Genomic DNA, 27,924 nt, shown 5'->3' with positions numbered 1-27,924 from the left:
GGTCCGACTGCCGTCGCGCCATTCTCGTCGCTCCAGACTGGCCGAGGCGGTCGTGGTATCCGGATCTGTGGCATCTCACGGTGGGTCAACCGTGGGCACTTCCAGACCGCCCAGACTTGCTGTCACAAGGCCCGTTTTTTTGTCGCTCCATTGGGAGACCCAGACAATTGGGTGTATAGCTTCTGCCTCCGGAGGCCACACAAAGTATTACACTTAAAAGTGTACAGCCCCTCCCCTTCTGCCTATACACCCCCCGTGCATCACGGGCTCCTCAGTTTTTATGCTTTGTGCGAAGGAGGCTGACATCCACGCATAGCTCCACATCTTAGTCAGCAGCAGCTGCTGACTATGTCGGATGGAAGAAAAGAGGGCCCATATAGGGCCCCCAGCATGCTCCCTTCTCACCCCACTCTGGTCGGCGGTGCTGTTAAGGTTGAGGTACCCATTGCGGGTACATAGGCAGGAGCCACATGCTGTTTTCCTTCCCCATCCCTTAATGGGCTCTGGGTGAAGTGGGATCCTAATCGGTCTCCAGGCACTGAGGCCGTGCTCCCTCCGCAGCCCCTGGGGAATCTGCTGGACAGGAGCAGAGTATCGTCAGGGACAAGGCCCTGCTACTGTGAGGTACTCGGTGTCCCCGTGGGGACCGCGCATGGAGCGCTGGTGCCATTTACACTGCAGCACTGCTGGGTGTGTTAGTGCGCCGGGGACTACCGCGCAGGCCGCGCTGTGAGGTACTCTGTGCCCCCGTGGGGACCGCGCATGGAGCGCTGGTGCCATATACACTGCAGCACTGCTGGGTGTGTTAGTGCGCCGGGGACTACCGCGCCGGCCGCGCTTATATGCCGGCCGCGCTTATAACTTTAGTCCCCGGCTTTTGCGGCCTAGTATCGCATATTCCCGCCCCCAGGCCTGCCAGTCAGGGGAAGGGCGGGACGCTGCACAGGATGTCAGCGCTGAGGGCTGGAGCATACTCTGTATCCTCCTCCCCCCTCATTCAGCACAGTGGGGCTCCAGATTCCCGCACTTTATAGGGCACGCCCACGGCCCCCTCCTCCCCACAGAACGCCGGCAGCCATTCCTGTCAGCACTTCTGACGCTGGAGAGGAGAGACAACAGGCTCTGGGAGGCTCAGGCAGGGAATCTGGTGATCACACAACCGCTTTTTAGCGGTCGGTAAGCAGCACCTGAGGTGCTGGCCCCACTGAGTGCCGTAGTGTTCATATATATATATGCTTATATGCTATACATTTACACTGTACGGTCGCACTGTTGATTTTTGGCTATATACCCTCCTGGATTGTACTCAGAGGAGACAACAGCATGTCGTCCGCAAATAGCAAGGGTGCCAAAGCACAGGCTTACTTTGCAACCTGTACCTCATGTGCGGCTATACTACCGGCAGGTTCCACTGACCCTCATTGTGTGCAATGCTCGGCCCCTGTGGCACTTACTCAGCCGGAGCCTCTGCTACTGGTGGCCCAGGTGGAACCACCTGCTACCACTGTCCAGGTGACAGGGACGGAGTTTGCAGTATTTGCTGACAAACTGTCTGAGACTATGGATAAATGGTCTGCTAGGATTCTAGAAGCCTTACAGTCCAGACCGGTAACTCTGGCCCCGGGCACTGTTGAATCATTGACCCCAGGCCCCCCTCATTTGGAGCTGCAAAGTGCTCCTGGGGTGAACCATGGGTCCCAGGGTGAGGTCTCTGACATGGACCGCAGTCCCAGACCACCTAAGCGGGGTCGCTGGGAAATTCCCTCGACTTCATCACATTGTTCAGGGTCTCAGCAGGAGGACTCTCTGGATGATGTAGCGGAGGTAGCAGATCAGGATTCTGATCCTGAGACCGCGCTTAACCTGGATACACCTGATGGTGACGCCATAGTGAATGACCTTTATAGCAACCATCAATCAGGTGTTGGATATTTCTCCACCAGCTCCTACAATTGAGGAGTCAGCTTCTCAGCAGGAGAAATTCCGTTTCAGGTCTCCCAAGCGTCCATTGAGTATGTTTCTGGATCACTCTGACTTCAGAGAGGCAGTCCAGAAACACCGAGCTTGTCCAGATAAGCGTTTTTCCAAGCGCCTTAAGGATACACGTTATCCCTTCCCCCCTGACGTTGTCAAGGGCTGGGCTCAGTGTCCCAAGGTGGATCCTCCTGTCTCCAGACTGGCGGCTAGATCCATAGTTGCAGTGGAAGATGGGGCTTCCCTCAAAGATGCCACTGACAGACAGATGGAGCTATGGTTGAAATCCATCTATGAAGCTTTCGGCGCGTCTTTTGCTCCAGCATTCGCAGCCGTATGGGCACTCCAAGCTATCTCAGCTTGTCATGCGCAGATTAATGCAGTCACACGTACATCTGCTCCGCAAGTGGTGTCCTTAACCTCTCAGGCGTCGGCGTTTGCGTCCTACGCCATTAATGCTGTCCTGGACTCTACGAGCCGTACGGCGGTAGCATCCGCCAATTCGGTGGCAGTCCGCAGGGCCATGTGGTTACGTGAATGGAAGGCAGACTCCGCTTCCAAAAAGTTCTTAACCGGTTTGCCATTTTCTGGCGACCGCCTGTTTGGTGAACGATTGGACGAAATCATTAAACAATCCAAGGGAAAGGACTCATCCTTACCCCAGTCCAAACCAAACAGACCTCAACCACAGAAAGTACAATCGAGGTTTCGGTCCTTTCGGCCCGCGGGAAGATCTCAGTTCTCCTCGGCCAAAAGGCCTCAAAAGGATCAGAGGAATTCCGATTCATGGCGGTCTAAGTCACGTCCTAAAAAGACCGCCGGAGGAACCGCTCCCAAGGCGGCCTCCTCATGACTTTCGGCCTCCTCACACCGCATCCTCGGTCGGTGGCAGGCTTTCCCGCTTTTGCGACGCCTGGCTGCCACAGGTAAAAGACCGTTGGGTGAGAGACATTCTATCCCACGGTTACAGGATAGAGTTCAGCTCTCGTCCTCCGACTCGATTTTTCAGAACATCTCCGCCCCCAGAGAGAGCCGATGCTCTTCTTCAGGCGGTGTGCACGCTGAAGGCGGAAGGAGTGGTGATCCCTGTTCCTCTTCAGCAACAGGGTCACGGTTTTTACTCCAACTTGTTTGTGGTACCGAAAAAGGACGGATCCTTCCGTCCTGTTCTGGATCTAAAACTGCTCAACAAACACGTAAAAACCAGGCGGTTCCGGATGGAATCGCTCCGCTCCGTCATCGCCTCAATGTCCCAAGGAGACTTCCTGGCATCAATCGACATCAAAGATGCTTATCTCCACGTACCGATTGCACCAGAGCATCAGCGCTTCCTGCGTTTCGCCATAGGGGACGAACACCTTCAGTTCGTGGCACTGCCTTTTGGCCTGGCGACAGCCCCACGGGTCTTCACCAAGGTCATGGCAGCAGTGGTAGCAGTCCTACACTCTCAGGGACACTCGGTGATCCCTTACTTAGACGATCTGCTGGTCAAGGCACCCTCTCAAGTGGCATGCCAACACAGCCTGGACATTGCTCTGGAGACTCTCCAGAGTTTCGGGTGGATCATCAATTTTCCAAAGTCAAATCTGACACCGGCCCAATCACTGACATATCTTGGCATGGAGTTTCATACTCTCTCAGCGATGGTGAAGCTTCCGCTGGACAAACAGCGTTCACTACAGACAGGGGTGCAATCTCTCCTTCAAGGCCAGTCACACCCCCTGAGGCGCCTCATGCACTTCCTAGGGAAGATGGTAGCAGCAATGGAGGCAGTCCCTTTTGCGCAGTTTCATCTGCGTCCACTTCAATGGGACATTCTCCGCAAATGGGACAGGAAGTCGACGTCCCTCGACAGGAACGTCTCCCTTTCACGGGCAGCTAAGGCTTCCCTTCAGTGGTGGCTTCTCCCCACTTCTCTGTCGAAGGGGAAATCCTTCCTTCCCCCATCATGGGCTGTGGTCACGACGGACGCGAGCCTGTCAGGGTGGGGAGCGGTCTTTCTCCACCACAGGGCTCAGGGAACCTGGACTCCGACAGAGTCCTCCCTTCAGATCAATGTTCTGGAGATAAGGGCAGTGTATCTTGCCCTAAAAGCGTTCCAGCCGTGGCTGGAAGGCAAGCAGATCCGAATTCAGTCGGACAACTCCACAGCGGTGGCATACATCAACCACCAAGGGGGAACACGCAGTCGGCAAGCCTTCCAGGAAGTCCGGCGGATTCTGATGTGGGTGGAAGCCACGGCCTCCACAATATCCGCAGTTCACATCCCGGGCGTAGAAAACTGGGAAGCAGACTTTCTCAGTCGCCAGGGCATGGACGCAGGGGAATGGTCCCTTCACCCGGACGTGTTTCAGGAGATCTGTTGCCGCTGGGGAATGCCGGACGTCGACCTAATGGCGTCCCGGCACAACAACAAGGTCCCAACATTCATGGCACGGTCTCAAGATCACAGAGCTCTGGCGGCAGATGCCTTAGTTCAGGATTGGTCGCAGTTTCAACTCCCGTATGTGTTTCCTCCTCTGGCACTGTTGCCCAGAGTGTTACGCAAGATCAGGTCCGACTGCCGCCGCGCCATCCTCGTCGCCCCAGACTGGCCGAGGAGGTCGTGGTACCCGGATCTGTGGGTCAACCGTGGGCACTACCAGACCGGCCAGACTTGCTGTCTCAAGGGCCGTTTTTCCATCTGAATTCTGCGGCCCTCAACCTGACTGTGTGGCCATTGAGTCCTGGATCCTAGCGTCTTCAGGGTTATCTCAAGAGGTCATTGCCACTATGAGACAGGCTAGGAAGCCAACGTCCGCCAAGATCTACCACAGGACGTGGAGGATATTCCTATCTTGGTGCTCTGATCAGGGTGTTTCTCCCTGGCCATTTGCCTTGCCCACTTTTCTTTCCTTCCTTCAATCCGGATTGGAAAAAGGGTTGTCGCTCGGCTCTCTTAAGGGACAAGTCTCAGCGCTCTCTGTGTTTTTTCAGAAGCGCCTGGCAAGACTGCCACAGGTACGCACGTTCCTGCAGGGGGTTGGTCACATAGTCCCTCCTTACAAGCGGCCGTTAGAACCCTGGGATCTGAACAGGGTGCTGATGGCTCTTCAGAAACCACCTTTCGAGCCAATGAGGGATATTTCTCTCTCACGCCTTTCGCAGAAAGTGGTCTTCCTAGTAGCAGTCACATCACTTCGGAGAGTGTCGGAGCTAGCGGCGCTGTCATGCAAAGCCCCTTTCCTGGTGTTTCACCAGGACAAGGTGGTTCTGCGTCCGGTTCCGGAATTTCTCCCTAAGGTGGTATCCCCCTTTCATCTCAATCAGGATATCTCCTTACCCTCTTTTTGTCCTCTTCCAGTTCATCAGTGTGAAAAGGATTTGCACTCGTTAGATCTGGTGAGAGCACTCAGACTCTACATTTCTCGTACGGCGCCCCTGCGCCGCTCGGATGCACTCTTTGTCCTTGTCGCTGGCCAGCGTAAAGGGTCACAAGCTTCCAAATCAACCCTGGCTCGGTGGATCAAGGAACCAATTCTCGAAGCTTACCGATCTTCTGGGCTTCCGGTTCCCTCAGGGCTGAAAGCCCATTCTACCAGAGCCGTGGGTGCGTCCTGGGCTTTGCGGCACCAGGCTACGGCTCAGCAGGTGTGTCAGGCGGCTACCTGGTCGAGCCTGCACACTTTCACGAAACACTATCAGGTGCATACCTATGCTTCGGCAGATGCCAGCCTAGGTAGGCAGGTCCTTCAGGCGGCAGTTGCCCACCTGTAGGAAAGGGCCATTTTACGGCTCTATTACGAGGTATTATTTTACCCACCCAGGGACTGCTTTTGGACGTCCCAATTGTCTGGGTCTCCCAATGGAGCGACAAAGAAGAAGGGAATTTTGTTTACTTACCGTAAATTCCTTTTCTTCTAGCTCCAATTGGGAGACCCAGCACCCGCCCCTGTTCCCTTCGGGCTGTTGTTCTTTGTGTACACATGTTGTTCATGTTGAATGGTTTCAGTTCTCCGAAATTCCTTCGGATTGAATTTACTTTAAACCAATTTATAACTTTTCCTCCTTCTTGCTTTTGCACCAAAACTGAGGAGCCCGTGATGCACGGGGGGTGTATAGGCAGAAGGGGAGGGGCTTTACACTTTTAAGTGTAATACTTTGTGTGGCCTCCGGAGGCAGAAGCTATACACCCAATTGTCTGGGTCTCCCAATTGGAGCTAGAAGAAAAGGAATTTACGGTAAGTAAACAAAATTCCCTTCTTTTCCATCTGAATTCTGTGGCCCTCAACCTGACTGCGTGGCCATTGAGTCCTGGCTCCTAGCGTCTTCAGGGTTATCTCAGGATGTCATTGCCACCATGAGACAAGCCAGGAAACCAACGTCCGCCAAGATCTATCACAGGACTTGGCAAATCTTCTTATCCTGGTGCTCTGATAACGGTTTTCCTCCATGGCCGTTTGCATTACCCACATTTCTTTCATTCCTACAATCTGGAATGGACAAGGGTTTGTCCCTCGGCTCTCTCAAGGGCCAAGTGTCGGCGCTTTCCGTGTTTTTTCAAAAGCGTCTAGCCAGGCTTCCGCAGGTCCGCACGTTCCTGCAGGGGGTTTGCCACATGGTTCCACCTTACAAACGTCCGTTGGAACCTTGGGATCTTAACAGGGTCCTGACGGCTCTTCAAAAGCCGCCTTTTGAGCCGCTGCGGGATGTCTCTCTCTTCCGTCTTTCTCAGAAGGTGGCCTTCCTGGTGGCAGTCACATCACTTCGCAGAGTGTCTGAGCTTGCAGCGCTGTCATGCAAAGCTCCCTTCCTGGTTTTCACCAGGATAAGGTGGTTCTGCGTCCTGTCCCGGAATTTCTCCCTAAGGTGGTATCCCCTTTTCATCTAAATCAGGATATCTCCTTGCCTTCCTTTTTGCCCTAATCCAATTCACCAGTGTGAAAAGGATTTGCACTCTTTGGATCTAGTGAGAGCACTCCGGGTCTACGTGTCTCGCACGGCGCCCCTGCGTCGTTCAGACGAGCTCTTTGTCCTTGTCGCTGGCCAGCGTAAGGGATCTCAGGCCTCCAAGTCAACCTTTGCTCGGTGGATCAAGGAACCGATTCTCGAGGCCTACCGTACTTCTGGGCTTCCGCTCCCTTCAGGGTTGAAAGCCCATTCTACCAGAGCCGTAGGTGCGTCCTGGGCATTGCGGCACCGGGCGACGGCTCAGCAGGTGTGTCAGGCAGCTACGTGGTCTAGTCTGCACACTTTCACGAAGCACTATCAAGTGCATACCTATGCTTCGGCAGACGCCAGTCTAGGTAGGCGAGTCCTCCAGGCGGCGGTTGCCCACCTGTAAGAGGGGGGCCGTTTTTCGGCTTTTTTTTTATTGAGGTATTGCTTTACCCACCCAGGGACTGCTCTTGGACGTCCCAATTGTCTGGGTCTCCCAATGCAGCGACAAAAAGGGAATTTTGTTTACTTACCGTAAATTCCTTTTCTTCTAGCTCCTATTGGGAGACCCAGCACTTGCCCCTGTGCCCTTCGGGCTGGTTGTTCTTTTGTGTACACATGTTGTTGATGTTGATTTGTTCTTTTGGTTCATGGTTTTCAGTTCTCCGAACATCCTTCGGATTGAATTTATCCTAGACCAATTTATAAGTTTTCTCCTTCCTGCTTTTGCACCAAAACTGAGGAGCCCGTGATGCACGGGAGGGTGTATAGGCAGAGGGGAGGGGTTACACTTTTTTAAAAGTGTAATACTTTGTGTGGCCTCCAGAGGCAGAAGCTATACACCCAATTGTCTGGGTCTCCCAATAGGAGCTAGAAGAAAAGGAATTTACGGTAAGTAAACAAAATTCCCTTTTTTGAGTCTAGGTGGAATTGTAAAATGAAAAAACATTTTTGTCTTAAGTGTAAGTTATAGATTTATTAACGTGTGCATTTTGTATTGTGAAATCTGACTCAGGTCTGCTTTAGAGGATGTTTCATCTGTGCATCTATGGCATATCAACAGCATTTCTCGAGAACGAGCCCCCCTCACATTTGTCACTTCTTTTCTATGGGGGGCTGTAAATTGCACATATGTCACATGGTCCCTAAGGCCCCAAAAGATGATAGATATATATATATATATATATATATATATATATATATATATATATATATATATATATATATATATATATATATATATATATATCTCTCGTATTTTCTTTGTCGCTCCTAATTGGGAGACCCAGACAATTGGGTGTATAGCTACTGCCTCCGGAGGCCACACAAAGTATTACACTTAAAAGTGTAAGGCCCCTCCCCTTCTGGCTATACACCCCCCCGTGGGATCACGGGCTCCTCAGTTTTATGCTTTGTGCGAAGGAGGTCAGACATCCACGCATAGCTCCACTGTTTAGTCAGCAGCAGCTGCTGACTATGTCGGATGGAAGAAAAGAGGGCCCATACGGGGGCCCCCAGCATGCTCCCTTCTCACCCCACTTGCGGTCGGCGGTGTTTGTTAAGGTTGAGGTACCCATTGCGGGTACGGAGGCTGGAGCCCACATGCTGATTCCTTCCCCATCCCCATTAGGGCTCTGGGTGAAGTGGGACTTTACCGGTCTCCGGGCACTGAGACCGTGCTCCATCCACAGCCCCTGGAGGACCTGCTGGATACGGAGCGGAGTTTCCTCAGGGACAGGACCCTGCTTCATTAAGGTACTCCGTGTCCCCGTGCTTACCGCACGCACACTGCAGCATTGCTGGGTGTGTTAGTGCGCCGGGGTAAACAGCGCTGCTGCGCTTGTGCCGTTACTCACTACAGCTCTGCTGAGTGAGGAGACTTAGTACGATCGGCCGATCCGGCCGCTGGGGTCAGTGTTTACTGCATCGCGGCTGGGATTTGTGGTGCGCCGGGGACTTCCGCGCTGGCCGTGCATATATGACGGCCGCGCTAGATTACTACAGTCCCCGGCTTTTGCGGCCTAGTTCGTATCGTTCCCGCCCCCAGACCTGCCAGTCAGGAGGAGGGCGGGACGCTGTACAGACCAGCAGCGCTAAGAGCTGGAGTCTGTTTTACAGACTCCAGCCCTTACACTAGGCACAGTGGGACGCAGTTTCCCGCACTTTTGTTTGTGGCACGCCCACGGTCCGCCCCTCTTCACAGGACGCCGGCAGCCATTCCTGCCTGCACGCTGAGCTGCAGAGGGGAGGCTGGGAGACCCAGACAAGGGATTCTACGACCTCACACCCGCTTTTCAGCGGGCGGTAAGCAGCCCTCAAGGGCTCTCCCCCACTTGTGCCATAGTGTACTTTGTATTTTGTGCTGGCAATACTTTACACTGTACGGTCGCTGGTGATTTCTGCTATATACCCTCCTTAGATTTCTCAAGGAGACAACAGCATGTCGTCCGCAAAAAGCAAAAGTGCCAAGGCACGGACTTTATATGCTGCCTGTACCGCATGTGGGGCTGCTCTACCGGCAGGTTCCACTGACCCCCATTGTGTGCAGTGCTCGGCCCCTGTGGCAATTGCTCAGCCGGGGCCTCTGCTAGAGGTGACCCAGGGAGAACCACCTGTGAATGCTGTCCAGGTGACAGGGACGGAGTTTGCAGCTTTTGCTGACAGATTGTCTATGACTATGTCTAAAATTCTTGAAACATTGCAGTCTAGACCAGTAACTCAGACCATGGGCACTGTTGATTCATTGCCCCCTGGTCCCCCTCAGCTGGAACACTTCCTAGCTCCGGGGGTGTCACATGCACCCCAGGGTGACGGCTCTGACTCGGACGACAGTCCCAGACAACCTAAGCGGGCTCGCTATGAGCGACCCTCAACTTCATCACACTGGTCAGGGTCCCAGCGGGACGACTCTCTGTGTGATGAGGCGGATGTAACTGATCAGGATTCTGATACTGGGGCCGCTCTCAATCTAGATACCCCGGATGGTGACGCCATAGTGAATGATCTTATAGCGTCCATCAATAAGATGTTAGATATTTCTCCACCAGCTCCTCCTGCGGAGGAGGCAGCTTCACAGCAGGAGAAATTCCATTTCAGGTATCCCAAGCGTAAATTAAGCACTTTTCTGGACCACTCTGACTTTAGAGACGCAATCCAGAAACACCACGCTTATCCAGATAAGCGTTTCTCCAAACGGCTTAAAGATACGCGCTATCCTTTTCCCCCTGACGTGGTCAAGGGCTGGACACAGTGTCCCAAGGTGGACCCTCCAATCTCCAGGCTTGCAGCCAGATCTCTAGTTGCAGTGGAAGATGGGGCGGCACTTAAAGATGCCACTGACAGACAGATGGAGCTCTGGTTAAAATCCATCTATGAAGCTATTGGAGCGTCGTTGGCGCCAGCATTCGCAGCCGTATGGGCACTCCAAGCTATTTCAGCTGGCCTTACACAGGTCGACACGGTCACACGTACATCTGCTCCGCAGGTGGCACCATTGACCTCTCAAATGTCTGCATTCGCGTCTTACGCGATTAATGCTGTCCTAGACTCTACGAGCCGTACGGCGGTGGCGTCAGCCAACTCCGTGGTTTTACGCAGAGCCCTGTGGTTGAGAGAATGGAAGGCAGATTCTTCTTCCAAGAAGTGCTTAACCAGTTTGCCTTTTTCTCGTGACCGATTGTTTGGTGAGCGTTTGGATGAAATCATTAAACACTCCAAGGGTAAGGATTCATCCTTACCGCAACCCAGACAAAACAAACCCCAACAGAGGAGGGGACAGTCTGGTTTTCGGTCCTTTCGAGGCTCAGGCAGGTCCCAATTCTACTCGTCCAAAAGGACTCAAAAGGATCAGAGGAGCTCAGATTCTTGGCGGACTCAATCACGCCCAAAAAAGCCAGCCGGAAGAACCGTTACCAAGACGGCTTCCTCATGGCTTTCAGTCTCCTCTCTCCGCATCCTCGGTCGGTGGCAGGCTCTCCCGCTTTGGCGACATTTGGCTGTCACAGGTCAAAGACCGTTGGGTGAGAGACATTCTGTCTCACGGGTACAGGATAGAGTTCAGCTCTCGTCCTCCAACTCGTTTCTTCAGAACTTCTCCACCGCCCGACCGAGCCGATGCTCTGCTGCAAGCGGTGTCCGCTCTAAAGGCGGAAGGAGTGGTGACTTCCGTTCCTCTTCAGGAACAAGGCCACGGTTTTTACTCCAATTTGTTTGTGGTGCCAAAGAAAGACGGGTCGTTCCGTCCCGTCCTGGATCTAAAGCTGCTCAACAAACACGTAAAAACCAGGAGGTTCCGGATGGAATCTCTCCGCTCCGTTATCGCCTCAATGTCTCAAGGAGATTTCCTAGCATCAATAGACATCAAGGATGCTTATCTCCACGTGCCGATTGCGCCAGAGCATCAGCGTTTTCTACGCTTCGTTATAGGAAGCGAACACCTGCAGTTCGTAGCTCTACCTTTCGGGCTGGCGACAGCCCCTCGGGTCTTCACCAAGGTCATGGCAGCAGTAGTAGCAGTCCTGCACTCGCAAGGTCACTCTGTGATCCCGTATTTAGACGATCTACTTATCAAGGCACCCTCTCAAGAGGCATGCCAACACAGCCTGAACGTGGCACTGAAGACTCTCCAGAGTTTCGGGTGGATCATCAACTTTTCAAAGTCAAATCTAACCCCGACCCAATCACTAATATATCTTGGCATGGAGTTTCATACTCTCTCAGTGATAGTGAAGCTTCCACTGGACAAACAGTGCTCGCTACAGACAGGGGTGCAATCTCTCCTGCAGGGCCAGTCGCACCCCTTGAGGCGCCTCATGCACTTCCTAGGGAAGATGGTAGCAGCAATGGAAGCAGTTCCTTTTGCGCAGTTTCATCTGCGTCCATTACAATGGGACATTCTCCGCCAATGGGACGGGAAGTCGACGTCCCTCGACAGGGAGGTCTCCCTCTCTCAGGCAGCCAAGGAATCTCTCCGGTGGTGGCTTCTTCCCACCTCATTGTCAAAAGGAAAGTCGTTCCTACCCCCATCCTGGGCGGTGGTCACGACAGATGCGAGTCTATCAGGGTGGGGAGCAGTGTTTCTCCACCACAGGGCTCAAGGTACGTGGACTCGGAAAGAGTCCACCCTTCAGATCAATGTTCTGGAAATCAGAGCAGTCTATCTTGCCCTACAAGCCTTCCAACAGTGGCTGGAAGGCAAGCAGATCCGAATTCAGTCGGACAACTCCACAGCGGTGGCATACATCAACCACCAAGGGGGAACACGCAGTCGGCAAGCCTTCCAGGAAGTCCGGCGGATTCTGACGTGGGTGGAAGACACGGCTTCCACCATATCCGCAGTTCACATCCCAGGCGTAGAAAACTGGGAAGCAGACTTTCTCAGTCGCCAGGGCATGGACGCAGGGGAATGGTCCCTTCACCCGGACGTGTTTCAGGAGATCTGTCGCCGCTGGGGGATGCCGGACGTCGACCTGATGGCGTCACGGCACAACAACAAAGTCCCGGTTTTCATGGCACGGTCTCACGATCACCGAGCTCTGGCGGCAGACGCCTTAGTTCAAGATTGGTCGCAGTTCCGGCTACCGTATGTGTTCCCACCTCTGGCATTGTTGCCCAGAGTGCTCCGCAAAATCAGGTCCGACTGCCGCCGCGCCATTCTCGTCGCTCCAGACTGGCCAAGGAGGTCGTGGTACCCGGATCTGTGGCAGCTCACGGTAGGCCATCCGTGGGCACTACCAGACCGTCCAGACTTGCTGTCTCAAGGGCCATTTTTCCATCTGAATTCTGCGGCCCTGAACCTGACTGTGTGGCCATTGAGTCCTGGATCCTAGCGGCCTCAGGTTTATCTCATGAAGTGGTTGCCACCATGAGACAGGCTAGGAAGCCATCCTCCGCCAAGATCTACCACAGGACGTGGAGGATATTCCTATCTTGGTGCTCTATATTCCTATCTTGGTGCTCTGCTCAGGGAGTTTCTCCCTGGCCTTTTGCATTGCCTACTTTTCTTTCCTTCCTGCAGTCTGGGTTGGAAAAAGGTTTGTCGCTTGGCTCCCTTAAAGGTCAAGTCTCCGCGCTATCCGTATTTTTTCAGAAACGCCTGGCGCGACTTCCTCAGGTATGCACGTTCCTGCAAGGGGTTTGTCATATCGTCCCCCCTTACAAGCGGCCGTTGGAGTCCTGGGACCTGAACAAGGTTCTAATTGCTCTCCAGAAGCCGCCTTTCGAGCCTATGAAGGAGGTTTCCCTTTCTCGTCTTTCACAGAAAGTGGCCTTTCTAGTGGCGGTCACGTCTCTTCGGAGAGTGTCCGAGCTGGCGGCGTTATCATGCAGATCTCCATTCCTGGTGTTTCACCAGGACAAGGTAGTTCTGCGTCCAATTCCAGAATTTCTTCCCAAGGTGGTATCTTCCTTTCATCTCAATCAAGATATCACTTTACCGTCTTTGTGTCCGCATCCAGTTCACCAATTTGAAAAGGGTTTGCATTTATTGGATCTGGTGAGAGCACTCAGGATCTACATTTCCCGCACGGCGTCTCTGCGCCGCTCGGATGCACTCTTTGTCCTTGTCGCTGGTCAGCGTAAAGGGTCGCAAGCTTCCAAATCCACCCTTGCGCGGTGGATCAAGGAACCAATTCTTCACACCTACCGTTCGGCTGGGCTTCCGATTCCATCAGGACTGAAGGCCCATTCTACCAGAGCCGTGGGTGCGTCCTGGGCATTACGGCACCAGGCTACGGCTCAGCAGGTGTGCCAGGCGGCTACCTGGTCGAGTCTGCACACTTTTACCAAGCATTATCAGGTGCATACCTACGCTTCGGCGTATGCCGGCCTAGGTAGACAAGTCCTTCAGGCGGCGGTGGCTCACCTGTAGGAAAGGGCTGTTTGACGGCCCTATCACGAGGTATTCTTTTACCCACCCAGGGACTGCTTTTGGACGTCCCAATTGTCTGGGTCTCCCAATTAGGAGCGACAAAGAAGAAGGGAATTTTGTTTACTTACCGTAAATTCCTTTTCTTCTAGCTCCAATTGGGAGACCCAGCACCCGCCCTGTTTTCTTAGGAAGTTTGTTTTTTTTTTTTTCGGGTGCACATGTTGTTCATGTTGAACAGTTCAGTTCTCCGAGGCTGTTTCTCGGGTTGAATTTGTATTTAAAACAGTTATTGGCTTTCCTCCTTCTTGCTTTTGCACTAAAACTGAGGAGCCCGTGATCCCACGGGGGGGTGTATAGCCAGAAGGGGAGGGGCCTTACACTTTTAAGTGTAATACTTTGTGTGGCCTCCGGAGGCAGTAGCTATACACCCAATTGTCTGGGTCTCCCAATTGGAGCTAGAAGAAAAGGAATTTACGGTAAGTAAACAAAATTCCCTTCTTTCGGACTATAAGACGCACCCTGGTTTTAGAGAAGGAAAATAAAATTTTAAGCAAAAAATGTGGTCGTGACACGTTATGGGGCGAGTATCTGCTGCTGACACTATTATGGGGGTAATGTCCCCAAATTCTCTACTAAGGTACTCCATCCTGGTAATGATCCTCATGCCTTGTGTGTGTATGTATATATATATATATATGTCCCTCATCCTGGTATAGCCCCCATCAAGCTATATACTGCCATCCTGGTATGTGCTCTCATCCTGCTCATATACCCCCATCATCCTGCTCATATACCCCCATCATCCTGCTCATATACCCCCATCATCCTGCTATGTCCTGCATCCTGTGGCACACAAAAAAAAAAATAAACTTTTACACTCACCTTTCCTCGCTCCATGCAGCGTCGATCCTCCTCCTGTCTGTGCCGTCAGCGCTGTGTTGAGCCGGCCACGATCCCTGCAGCATCGCGATGTCCTCCTGTCTGCCGGCGCGACTGTGTGGACACGTGCGCACAGCGATGACCTAATCGCTGTGAGCACCGCTAGTTTCCATACAGCCACGGCCAGCAGACAGGAGGACATTGCGGTGCTGCAGGGAAACGGTGAGTACATTGACTCACTGTCCCCTGTGCTGATGATGTGCGGGGAGCAGTGAATACAGCCGAGCATGATCACTCCAGGCTGTAGTTGCCTGGGGTGATCACGCAAGCTGGCTGTTTACTGTGCGCGCATCCCTGCCCATCACCCTGCCCACCTGTAGCGCCGGCTTCAGCGCTGAGAGATGGGCGTGCATTTGGAATGCTGATGCAGCCTGCTCGTGCCCCTGATGACCCTCATTCCCCGCAGCCCTATATTCAGACCATAAGACGCACACCCCACTTTCCCCAAACATTTGGGGGGGAAAAAGTGCGTCTTATAGTCCGAAAAATACGGTATATATATGCACGCATACCGATATAATATGTGTGTGTGTGTGTGTGTATGTGTATATCTTATATTTTAGCCTTGTTTAGGATATATTGAATTGGTGATGGCTTTTCATACTGAGTTAATTACCCGATGTGTACTCTGCTACGTCTGCAGGGAGCCAGCTTCTGCGGACGCTGGTAACCACTGTAAACATCGGGTAACCAAGAAGCCCTTCCCTTGGTTACCCGATATTTACCTTCGTTACCAGCATCCGCCGCTCTCACACTGCCAGTGCCAGCTCCCTGTTCCCTGCACTCCTAGCCACAGTACACATCGGGTTAATTACCCGATGTGCACTCCGGGTACGTGTGCAGGGAGCCGGCACTGGCAGTGTGAGAGCGGCGGACGCTGGTAGCGAAGGTAAATATCGGGTAACCAAGGGAAGGGCTTTTTGGTTACCCGATATTTACATTGGTTACCAGCGTCCGCAGAAGCCGGCTCCTGCTGTCTGCACATTCAGTTGTTGCTCTGTCGCTGTCACACACAGCGATCTGTGCTTCACAGCGGGAGAGCAACAACTAAAAAATGGTCCAGGACATTCAGCAACAACCAGCGACCTCACAGCAGGGGCCAGGTTGTTGCTGGATGTCACACACAGCAATATCGCTAGCAAGTCGTGCCTCAGCAGCGATGTTGCTAGCGATGTTGCTAGCGATGTTGCTTAGTGTGACGTGGCCTTAAAAGTCACTTTGTAATATTCCTTATCACAGAGATGTACTTTTCTCCTCCTAGACTGTTCTTTCATTCTCAATTCATAGGTAACGTCTGTGTTCAGCGATGGCAGATTTTCCCATTTCTGAGATTGGAGATGACAGTTGGTGCTTTTCAAATTCTATGGAGAGAGGAGCCAGAGGCAGACACAGACATTCTGCTGCATTGTCTGCTGAAACAACAGTTACAGTTCCCCATAGGTTTTTATAGGCACCAACTGTCATCTCCTATCTCAGTAATGGGAACTTCTGTATTTACTGAAGACGGATTTTACCCATTGATTGAGAATTTTGTGATTTCTATCATTTTATTATTGTCCACAAACTTTCTTTAAAAGCTATTTTTTTTCCTCCTAGGGATGCTTTCTCATCAGTTGAAGCAGCATGTTATCGACGGAGAGAAGACCATTATTCAGAACCCAACTGACCAGCAAAAGTATGTCATTTCATGTTCCCAAATATCTTATCTTATTTTTTAATACTTCTTTGTTTCTTGCTAGCTTTACTTCTTTGAGAAGCTGGCACTGAAACCGCTGTTCAGCCTGTTTGCATCTTGCCAGACACCATTGACCAGTTTGATTTATAATTATTTTATTTTATTTTTTTTTTTTAAAACCTAAAACATCCTAGAAAGAATAATAGTGATGGGCGAGAGCACTACCATGCTCTGGTGCTCAGTTCTCGTAATGGCTAGTGGTGAGCGGGCACTACCATGCTCTGGTGCTCAGTACTCGTAATGGCTGGTGGTGAGCGGGCACTACCATGCTCTGGTGCTCAGTACTCGTAATGGCTGGTGGTGAGCGGGCACTACCATGCTCTGGTGCTCAGTACTCGTAATGGCTAGTGGTGAGCGGGCACTACCATGCTCTGGTGCTCAGTACTCGTAATGGCTAGTGGTGAGCGGGCACTACCATGCTCTTGTGCTCAGTACTCGTAATGGCTAGTGGTGAGCGGGCACTACCATGCTCGGGTGCTCGGTACTCGTAATGGCTAGTGGTGAGCGGACACTACCATGCTTGGGTGCTCGGTACTCGTAATGGCTAGTGGTGAGTGGGCACTACCATGCTCGTGTGCTCGGTACTCATAATGGCTAGTGGTGAGCGGGCACTACCATGCTCTGGTGCTCAGTACTCGTAATGGCTGGTGGTGAGCGGGCACTACCATGCTCTAGTGCTCAGTACTCGTAATGGCTAGTGGTGAGCAGGCACTACCATGCTCTGGTGCTCAGTACTCGTAATGGCTAGTGGTGAGCGGGCACTACCATGCTCTGGTGCTCAGTACTCGTAATGGCTAGTGGTGAGCGGGCACTACCATGCTCTGGTGCTCAGTACTCGTAATGGCTAGTGGTGAGCGGGCACTACCATGCTCGGGTGCTCGGTACTCGTAATGGCTAGTGGTGAGTGGGCACTACCATGCTTGTGTGTTCGGTACTCATAATGGCTAGTGGTGAGTGGGCACTACCATGCCCGGGTGCTCAGTAGTTATAATGGCTAGTGGTGAGTGGGCACTACCATGCCCGGGTGCTCAGTAGTTATAATGGCTAGTGGTGAGCGGGCACTACCGTGCTCAGTACTCGTAATGGCTAGTGGTGAGTGGGCACTACCATGCTCGTGTGCTCGGTACTCATAATGGCTAGTGGTGAGCGGGCACTACCGTGCTCAGTACTCGTAATGGCTAGTGGTGAGTGGGCACTAAAATGCTCGGGTGCTCAGTAGTTATAATGGCTAGTGGTGAGCGGGCACTACCATGCTCTAGTCCTCAGTACTCGTAATTGCTAGTGGTTAGCGGGCACTACCATGCTTGGGTGATCGGTACTCATAATAGCTAGTGGTCAGCGGGCAGTACCATGCTCGGTACTCGTAGTGAACAGTTGGATGCTCCGATGGGCTCAACCTTGTGTACCGAATATACTGGAAGTCAACAGGAAACTCGAGCAGTTCTCTGCAAGATTTTTCAGAAAAATGCTTGAGTTTCCTATCATCTTCCATTATATTTGGGTTCTCCAGTCAAGCTCATCTGAGCATCCAATTGCTGGTTACAAGTACCGAGCATGGTGTTGCCCGCTCACCACCAGCTATTACGAGTATTGAGCACCCGAGCATGGTAATGCCCACTCACCACCAGCCATTATGAGTACTGAGCACCCGAGCATGGTAGTGCCCACTCACCACTAAATAATAGTACTTCACATGGACCTATCTGTTTTACTATTCCTAGTCCTTATGCTGTTCCTCTGTTATTCCTCCTACAAACAGATGAGTAAATTGATAGCTGGGTGTTACCGGTTGGTGAGTTGCGTCATCATACGGTCTGAAACAGTCCAGTCGGTGCTGCCAGTGCCGCCTTGTGTAGAGTCACGCCTCTTTGACTAATGGGCATGGTAACACCCAGCTGTCGGACTATTCATACATTTCTAGGAGTAACAGAGGGACATCAGAGTTGTAAGGAATATGCTCTAGAATGGTTTCTTGAGTAATTCAAGTACATGTAACATACATGTTAGGAGAAGTGACGGCTTCTGTGTTAAACTTTTGGTTGCTGAAGGCAATGTGACGATTGTTGGACATTTGTATAAATTGGGCGATGCTTTATAAAAATTAATCTGAACACCCATTGAAAGATGGATAAAATGATGTAGGGACAGTGTAAAATTTATGGGAAGACTATATAAGAGCCACCATTCACCGAGATTATAGTCCACATATTCTGTACAGCTCATTGGTGCAGGGTTTGCATTGTCTGTGGAGTGAACGTTGATATTTGGTGGTTTTACCTGCACGTTTGTCTGAATTCCTATTGAATTCAATGTACGCAATGCCATGTTATAGTCATAGCCGTCTAAGGAGAAATGGAAAGGAGCTACTACTACTATAACTGAAGTGAAGATACACAGCAGGATCAGGTTTTAGCAGCCCACCTGCCATGACTAGGTTACCCTCTGCCACCACACTACACAATATACAGTATTTGACCCCCCCCCCCCCAAGGTTCTAAGCCACCCAAATTGACCGCGTCATACTGCACTAACTAAAATCCCCCTCTGACCTGTCGGGAGGAGAGCTCATCCATTATGGGAACTTTCATTATTTGCAGGAAGGACCATGAAAAAGCCGAGTTTGAAGTCCATGAGGTGTATGCGGTTGATGTCCTCATCAGCACCGGAGAAGGAAAGGTGAGTACGGTGTAGCACACTGCAATGAGTTGCGTTTTTTTACATTGTACTGGTTATCTGACTTGAGTTTTTTGGGTGATGTTGAAATTAGGCGAAGGATGCTGGCCAGAGGACAACCATTTACAAAAGGGACCCAAGTAAGCAGTACGGTCTGAAAATGAAAACCTCCCGTGCCTTTTTCAGCGAAGTCGAGAGACGATTTGGTGCGATGCCATTCACTCTCAGGTATGAAGTGGCCGCTTATCCCTTGAGCTGTCGAGGCTTGGGCACTTCATCCAGCTACTGCAGTGAATGGCCATAAAAGTAATGGTAATCCTTCCATTTTGTGTAGGGCCTTTGAAGATGAGAAGAAGGCCAGAATGGGTGTAGTGGAATGCGCCAAACATGAGCTCCTCCAGCCTTTCAATGTACTGTATGAAAAGGAAGGTGAGCACCAGATGGGAAGGGTCCTGTGAGCACAAGTCTCGGTGGTCTGTACATGTCAGTGAGGACTCTTGGTAATATACTCAGACATTCTCACTCATACAGAGAAGGGGGCTGGCCCTGCTAATAAACTGAGCCGTACAGACAGCCCCTTCTTGTATGTTTGATATGTGTTAAAATCTGATTGTTTCCTAAAGTCCTGTAGATGTGTGAGCCGTCCTTTCTTGGATACTGACACCGTTATTTCACATCTTGAATATAAACCGCACTCAGCGCATTGTTTTCTATCTGTTTTCAGGAGAGTACGTTGCACAATTCAAGTTCACAGTTCTCCTGATGCCTAATGGCCCCATGAGGATAACTAGTGGCCCCTTTGATCCAGATCTGTATAAATCTGATTTGGAGGTGCAAGATACAGAACTGAAGGTGAGGTGTTTGTTGGTTTTGTTAAAGGGAACCTGTCACCAGATTTGTCCCCTATAAGCTGTGGTCACCACTGGTAAGCTCTTATATTCAGCATTCTGGAATACTCTATATAAGAGCCCAAGCCGCTCTGTATAAATAAAAACTAGCTTTCTTCGGCGCTCTATTGGGAGACCCAGACGATTGGGTGTATAGCTACTGCCTCCGGAGGCCACACAAAGCATTACACTAAAAAGTGTAAGGCCCCTCCCCTTCTGGCTATACACCCCCAGTGGGATCACTGGCTCACCAGTTTTCTGCTTTGTGCGAAGGAGGTCAGACATCCACGCATAGCTCCACTGTTTAGTCAGCAGTAGCTGCTGACTATATCGGATGGAAGAAAAGAGGGCCCATATAGGGCCCCCAGCATGCTCCCTTCTCACCCCGCTTGTGGTTTGTAAGGTTGAGGTACCTATTGCTGGTACGGCGGCTGGAGCCCACATGCTGTTTTCCTTCCACATCCCCCTGAGGGGCTCTGAGGAAGTGGGATCTTACCGGCCCCAAAGCCCTGAGGCCGGGCTCCATCCACAGACCCATTGAACCTGCTGGATACGGAGCTGGGTACCGTTCAGGGACATGGCCCTGCACCATTCAGGTACTCTGTGTCCCCGTACACACAGGCACAGCACACTCCAGACTTGCTGGGTGTGCTAGTGCGCTGGGGACAGTAAAGGGTTACAGTCACTGCAGCCTAGCTGAGTGACTTTATGTATGGGGAACTACCGCGCCGGACGCTCCGGGAGCGGCGGCGCGGCTGGGACTTGTAGTGCGCCGGGGACTTAGCGCCGACCGCGCTTTTACGGCGGCGGCGCTTATAAATCCAGTCCCTGGCTTTTGCGGCCTAGCTCCGCTTCGTTCCCGCCCCCACCCTGTCAATCAGGGTAGGGGAGAGACGCTGTACAATCAGCAGCGCCGAGGGCTGGAGCCTTATTTACATGCTCCAGCCCTCTCACTGGACACTGTGGGACGCCGGTTTCCCGCTCTGACTTGGGGGCACGCCCACGGCCCGCCCCTACTCACACGAGCTGGAGAAGGACGCCGGCAGCCATTCCTGCAGTCCGAGCTGAGAGATCGGACTCTGGGCAACCAGGCACAGGACTAGGGCGACCACACACCCGCTTATAGGCGGGCGGTAAGCGGCACCTGAAGTGCTGACCCCACTAAATACCGCAGTTGTCCATTTGTATTTTTATGCTTACACTGCATAGGTCGCTATTCTTGGCTATATGCCCTCTTAGATGGCGACACATCAGCAGCAGGAAAGCAGGGGTGCTAAGGCACAGGCTTTCTATGCTGCTTGTATTGCATGTACTGAAGTGTTCATGTGTATAATGCTTGTATGCTATACACTGCACTGTACGGTCGCTAGTCTGGGCTATTTTCGCCTAGAATGACTAGACTACAGCAGCAGAAAAGCAGGGGTGCTGAGGCACAGGTTTTTTCTATGCTGCTTGTATTGCAGGGGTTGCAGTGTTCATTTGTACTTATGCTTGTATGCTATACATTGCACTGTATGGTCGATATTCTGGGCTATATTCCCCTAGATGGCTAGTCTACAGCAGCAGAAAAGCAGGGGTGCCAAGGCACAGGCTTTCTATGCTGCTTGTATTGCATGTGCTGCAGTGTTCATTGTACTTTATGCTTGTATGCTATACATTGCATTGTACGGTCGCCATTCTTGGCTCTATGTCCTAGATGGCTAGTCGGCAGCAGCATATAAGCAACACAGGCTTTCGATGCTGTTTTTACTGCATGTGACACTGTTCCACGGCACTGAACCCCATTGTGTGCAATGCTCCCCTGGAGCACTTGGTCAGCCGGGGTCTCTACTAGACGTGGCCAAAGGAACCACCTGTCAACCCTGTCCAAGGACAGGGATGGAGTTGCATTGGGATAGAGACTTGCAGTCCGGACAGGCCATGGGCAAATCATTGCTCCCTGGCCACCCTCATTGGGAATAAAATCGGTTCCCCGGGGGGGGTCCCAGGAGGCTCTCTGTATGATGAGGCAGACGTAGCTCATCAGGACTTTGATCCTGACAACGCTCTCAATCCGGATACACCGGATGGTGACGCCATAAGGAATGATCCTATAGCGTCCATCAATGGAATGTTGGATCTTTCTCCCTCAGCTCCCCCAGCGGAGGAGTCAGCTTCACAGCAGGAGAAGTCCCATTTCAGTAGCTCAAACGTATATTGAGTATTTTTCTGGCCACGCTGACTTCAGAGAAGCAGTCCAGGAACACCACGCTTACCAGATAAGCGTTTTCTCCAAACGTATTAAGGATACACGTTATCCTTTTCCCCCTGACGTGGTCAAGCGCGGGACCCAGGGTCCAAAGGTGGATTCTCCAATCTCCAGGCTTGCGGCTAGAGCTATAGTTGCAGTGGAGATGGGACTTCACTTAAAGATGCCAGACAGATAGACTGTGGTTGAAATCTGTCTATGAGGCTATCGGCGTGTCGGTTGCTCCGGCATTTACAGCCGTATGGGCACCCTAAGCTTTTCAGCTGTTCTTGCACAGCTGGTCTTGAGCATATGTACATTTGTGCCGCAGGGGCGTCCGTATCCTCGCAATGTCTGCATTGCGACTTACCCTATTAATGCTGTCCTGGAAGGACAGTCGAGGTTTCGGTCCTTCCCAAGCTCGGGCAGGTCCCAATTGTCCTCGTCCAAAAGAGCTGAAAAGCCTCAGAGGGGCTCAGTTTCCGGGGGCTCAATCACGCCCAAGGAAGGCAGCCGGAGGAACCGCTACCAAGGCGGTCTCCTCATGACTCTCAGCTCTCTCATCTCTCCGCATCCGCGGTTGATGGCAGACTCGCTCGCCTTTGGCGACATTTAGCTGCCACAGGTCACAGACCGGTGGGTGAGGGACATTGTGCCCACGTGCACAGGACAGAGTTCTGTTCTCGTCCTCCGACTCGATTCTTCAGAACGTCCCCACCTCCCCACCGAGCCGATGCTCTTCTGCAGGCAGAAGGAGTGGTAATCCCTGTTCCTCTTCAGGAACAAGACACGGTTTTCCTCCAATCTGGTTGTGGTGCCAAAAAAGGATGGCTCTTTCCGTTCCGTTCTGGACCTAAAACTGCTCAACAAGCACGTGGAGGCCAGGCGGTTCCGGATGAAACCCTCCACTCCGTCATTGCCTCAATGTCTCAAGGATATTTCCTAGCATCAATAGACATCAAAGATGCTTATCTCCACGTGCCGATTGCTACAGAGCACCAATGTTTTCTACGTTTCGTGATGGGAGACGACCATCTTCAGTTCGTAGCTCTGCCATTCGGTCTGGCGACAACCCCACGGGTGTTCACCAAGGTCATGGCGGCAGTGGTAGCAGTCTTGCACTCACAGGGACACTCTGTGATCCCTTACTTGGACGATCTACTTGTCAAGGCACCCTCTCAAGAGGCATGCCAATTCAGCCTGAATGTTGCGCTGGAGACTCTCCAGACGTTCGGGTGGATCATCGACTTCTCAAAGTCAAACCTGTCACCGACCCAATCACTAACGTCTCTTGGTATGGAGTTTCATACTCTCTCAGCGATAGTGAAGCTTCCGCTGGACAAGCAGCGGTCACTACAGACTGGGGTGCAGACTCTCCGTCAAGGTCAGTCGCACTCCTTAAGACGCCTCATGCACTTCCTCGGGAAGATGGTGGCGGCAATGGAGGCGGTTCCGTTTGCGCAGTTTCATCTGCGTCCTCTTATTGGGACATTCTCCGCCAATGGGACGGGAAGTCAACATCCCTGAACAGGAAAGTCTCCTTTTTACAGAAGGACTCTCTGCAATGGTGGCTTCTTCCCACCTCATTATCACAGGGAAGATCCTTCCTACCACCGTCTTGGGCGGTAGTCACGACAGGCGCGAGTCTGTCAGGGTGGGGAGTAGTTTTTTCTCCACCACAGGGCTCAGGGTACGTGGACTCAGCAGGAGTCCACCCTTCAGATCCATGTTCTGGAAATCAGAGCAGTGTATCTTGCCCTACTAGCCTTCCAGCAGTGGCTGGAAGGAAAGCAGATCCGAATTCAGTCGGACAACTCCACAGCGGTGGCATACATCAATCACCAAGGAGGGACACGCAGTCGGCAAGCCTTCCAGGAAGTCCGGCGGATTCTGACGTGGGTGGAAGCCACGGCCTCCACCGTATCCGCAGTTAACATCCCCGGCGTAGAAAACTGGGAAGCAGACTTCCTCAGCCGCCAGGGCATGGACGCAGGGGAATGGTCCCTTCGCCCGGACGTGTTTCAGGAAATCTGTAGCCGCTGGGGAAGGCCGGACGTCGACCTAATGGCGTCCAGGCACAACAACAAGGTCCCAACCTTCATAGCACGGTCTCGCGATCACAGAACTCTGGCGGCAGACGCCTTAGTGCAAGATTGGTCGCAGTTCCGGCTCCCTTATGTGTTTCCACCTCTGGCACTCTTGCCCAGAGTGCTACGCAAGATCAGATCCGACTGCAGCCGCGTCATACTCGTCGCCCCAGACTGGCCAAGGAGGGCGTGGTATCCGGATCTGTGGCATCTCACGGTCGGCCAACCGTCGGCACTACCAGACCGACCAGACTTACTGTCCCAAGGGCCGTTTTTCCATCGGAATTCTGCGGCCCTGAACCTGACTGTGTGGCCATTGAGTCCTGGATCCTAGGGTCTTCAGGATTATCCCAAGGGGTCGTTGCCACCATGAGACAGGGTAGGAAGCCCACGTCCGCTAAGATCTACCACAGAACGTGGAGGATATTCTTATCCTGGTGCTCTGCTCAGGGAGTGTCTCCCTGGCCTTTTGCATTGCCTACCTTTTTTTCTTTCCTGCAATCTGGGTTAGAAAAAGGTTTGTCGCTCGGCTCCCTTAAAGGGCAAGTCTCGGCGCTATCCGTCTTTCTTTGTCGCTCCATTGGGAGACCCAGACAATTGGGTGTATAGCTATTGCCTCTGGAGGCCACACAAAGTATTACACTTAAAAGTGTAAGGCCCCTCCCCTTCTGGCTATACACCCCCAGTGGGATCACTGGCTCACCAGTTTTGTGCTTTGTGCGAAGGAGGCAACACATCCACGCATAGCTCCACTTTTTAGTCAGCAGCAGCTGCTGACTATGTCGGATGGAAGAAAAGAGGACACATATAGTGTCCCCAGCATGCTCCCTTCTCACCCCACTGTATGTCGGAGGTGTTTGTAAGGTTGAGGTACCCATTGCGGGTACGGCGGCAGGAGCCCACATGCTGATTCCTTCCCCATCCCTTTTTACAGGGCTCTGGGTGAAGTGGGATTTACCGGTCTCCAGGCACTGAGACCGTGCTCCATCTACAGCCCCTGGAGAAGATGCTGGATGGAGCGGAGTACATCAGGGACATGGCCCTGCTTCCTCAAGGTACTCTGTGTCCCCGTGCATTTGGCGCTCACACCGCAGCATGCTGGGTGTTGTAGTGCGCCGGGGGACATCAGCGCTGCGGCGCCTGTGCCATGGCCTCATTCAGCTTTGCTGAAGCAGGCTCACTTATGGGAATTGGTCGCGCCGGCCGCTGGGAGACCTGCCAGTCAGGAGAGGGGCGGGACGCTGGCCACTTCCAGGAATCGGTCGCGCCGGCCGCTGGCAGCGGCGCGGCTGGCACTTGTGGTGCACCGGGGACTTCAGCGCGGCCCGCGCTTTTACGGCGGCCGCGCTGATAACTAGAGTCCCCGGCTTTTGCGGCCTGCTTCCGTTCGTTCCCGCCCCCAGACCTGCCAGTCAGGAGAGGGGCGGGACGCTGGCCACTTCTATGAATCGGTTGCGCCGGCCGCTGGAACTGCGGCGCGGCTGGCACTTGTGGTGCGCCGGGGACTTCAGCGCGGCCCGCGCTTTTACGGCGGCCGCGCTGTTAACTCGAGTCCCCGGCTTCTGGGCCTAGTCTCCCTTCGTTACCGCCCACAGCCCTGACAGTCAGGGTAGGGGCGTGACGCTGCATAGAGCAGAGCTGAGAGCTGGAGTATGTTTTGCATACTCCACCCCTCTCACTGTGTGCACTGTGAATCCGGATTCCCGCACTTTCTCAGGCACGCCCACGGCTTCCTTCTCTACAAGGACACTGGCAGCCATTAGTGTCAGTTTCTGTACGATACAGAGACAAGTGTGGAAGACCCTGGCATTCTGATAGTCACACAATCGCTGTAACAGGCGTTAAGCAGCACCTGTGGTGCTAACCCCACTAGTGCAGAAGTGCACTTATAGATATGCTTGTACTATATACATTGCACTGTTTAGTCGCACGTTGTATATACCCTCCTGGATTATGCGGAGGAGTTATCAGCATATTCTCTGTGTAAAACAAAGGTGCAGAACCACATGTTTTTCTATACAGCTGGTACAGCATGTACGGCTATACGGCCGGCAGGTACATAGACTCCCATTCTATGCACTAATGGCCAGGGGATGAGGACGGTGTCTGCAGTATTTACTGACAGTTTTTCTGAGACTATGGCTATGATACTAGAAGCCTAGCAGTCCGGACATGTCTCTCACAATATGGGCACTGTTGAATCATTGATCCATGGCCCCCCTCAGTGTGAATAACTAACAGCTCCGGGAATGTCACACGCATCCCAGAGTCACGGCTCTGCACGGACGTCAGTCCCAGACAGCCTAAGTGGGCTCGCTATGAGCGGCCTCGGTTTCATCAGGGTCCTAACAGAAGGACTCGCTGTGTAATGAGGCGGAAGTAGCGGCTCAGGATTCTGATCCTGAGACCGCTCTCAATCTGGATACACCTGATTGTGACGCCATAGTAAATAATCTTATAGCGTCCATCTATAGAATGTGGGTTATTTCTCACAGCTCCTCCAGTGGAGGAGTCAGCTTCACGTATTTTTCTGGACCACTCTGCCTTCAGAGAGGCAGTCCAGGAACACCACGCTTATCCAGATATGCGCTTCTCCAAACGGCTTAGGATACACGTTATCCCTGTCCCCTGACTTGGTCAAGGACTGGACCCAATGTCCCGAGCGGCATCCTCCAATCTCCAGGCTTGTAGCTAGATCCATAGTTGCAGTGGGAGATGGAACTGCAAACTCAAAGATGCCACTGACAGACAGATGGATCTCTGGTCGAAAGCCATCTATGAGGCTGTCGGCGCACCGTTGGCTCCGGCATTCTCTCCCTTGGGGCACTCCAAGCTATTTCAGCTTGTCTTACACAGATTGACACGGTTACACGTACATCTGTGCCGCAGGTGGCATCCTTAACCTCTCAAATGTCTGCATTTGTTTCTTACGCGATTCAGGTTGTCCTGGACTCTGCGAACCGTGCGGCGGTAGCCTCCGCTACTCCGTGTTTTTAAGCAGAGCCTGGTCTGCTCGTTAAGTGAATGGAAGGCAGATTCTGCTTCCAAAAAAGGTTGCCTAACCAGTTGCCTTTTTCTCCTGACCGACTGTTTGGTGAGCGTTGGATGTAACCATCAAACAGTCCAGGGGTAAGGATTCATCCTTTCCTCAGCCCGGACACAACAAACCCCAACAGAGCAAGAGGCAGTCGGGGTTTTCGGCCTTTTCGAGGCTCGGGCAGGTCCCATTTTTCCTCGTCCAATGTGGACTCAAAAGGATCAGAGGAGCTAAGATTCTTAGCGGGCTCAGTCTCGCCCAAAAAAGCGACAGTCTGAAAACCCGCTTCCAAGGCGGCTTCCTCATGACTTGCAGCCTCGGTCGGTAGCAGGCTCTCCCGCCTTGGCGATATTTAGCTGCCATAGGTCAATGACCATTGAGTGTGAGACATTCTGTCTCACGGGTACAGGATAGAGCTCACTTCTCGTCCTCCAACTCGATTCTTCAGAATTTCTCCACCTCCCGGCCGGGCCGCTGCTCTTCTGCAAACAGGGTGCACTCTATAGGCAGAAAGAGTGATGACCCCCGTTCCTCTTCAGGAACAAGGTCACGGTTTTTACCCCAAATTCTTTGCGGTACC

General features: G+C 52.4%; 1 protein-coding gene across 1 annotated transcript in view; it reads left to right on the top strand.

The window, feature by feature from the left end:
• PA2G4 (proliferation-associated 2G4) overlaps nucleotides 1-27,924 on the top strand; it is a 102,393-nt gene that overhangs the window by 57,826 nt on the left and 16,643 nt on the right. Inside the window, exons 7-11 of the mRNA XM_075336985.1 lie at nucleotides 16,295-16,373; nucleotides 19,031-19,109; nucleotides 19,201-19,334; nucleotides 19,441-19,535; nucleotides 19,831-19,958. Coding sequence (XP_075193100.1) covers nucleotides 16,295-16,373; nucleotides 19,031-19,109; nucleotides 19,201-19,334; nucleotides 19,441-19,535; nucleotides 19,831-19,958 — 515 coding nt within the window. The remainder of the gene's footprint in view (nucleotides 1-16,294; nucleotides 16,374-19,030; nucleotides 19,110-19,200; nucleotides 19,335-19,440; nucleotides 19,536-19,830; nucleotides 19,959-27,924) is intronic.

The sequence above is a fragment of the Anomaloglossus baeobatrachus genome, chromosome 2 (genome assembly GCF_048569485.1).
Source record: "Anomaloglossus baeobatrachus isolate aAnoBae1 chromosome 2, aAnoBae1.hap1, whole genome shotgun sequence".
Lineage (NCBI taxonomy): Eukaryota > Metazoa > Chordata > Amphibia > Anura > Aromobatidae > Anomaloglossus > Anomaloglossus baeobatrachus.
The sequence above is the reverse complement of the archived record's forward strand: the minus strand, read 5'-3'. Positions and strand labels throughout refer to the sequence as shown.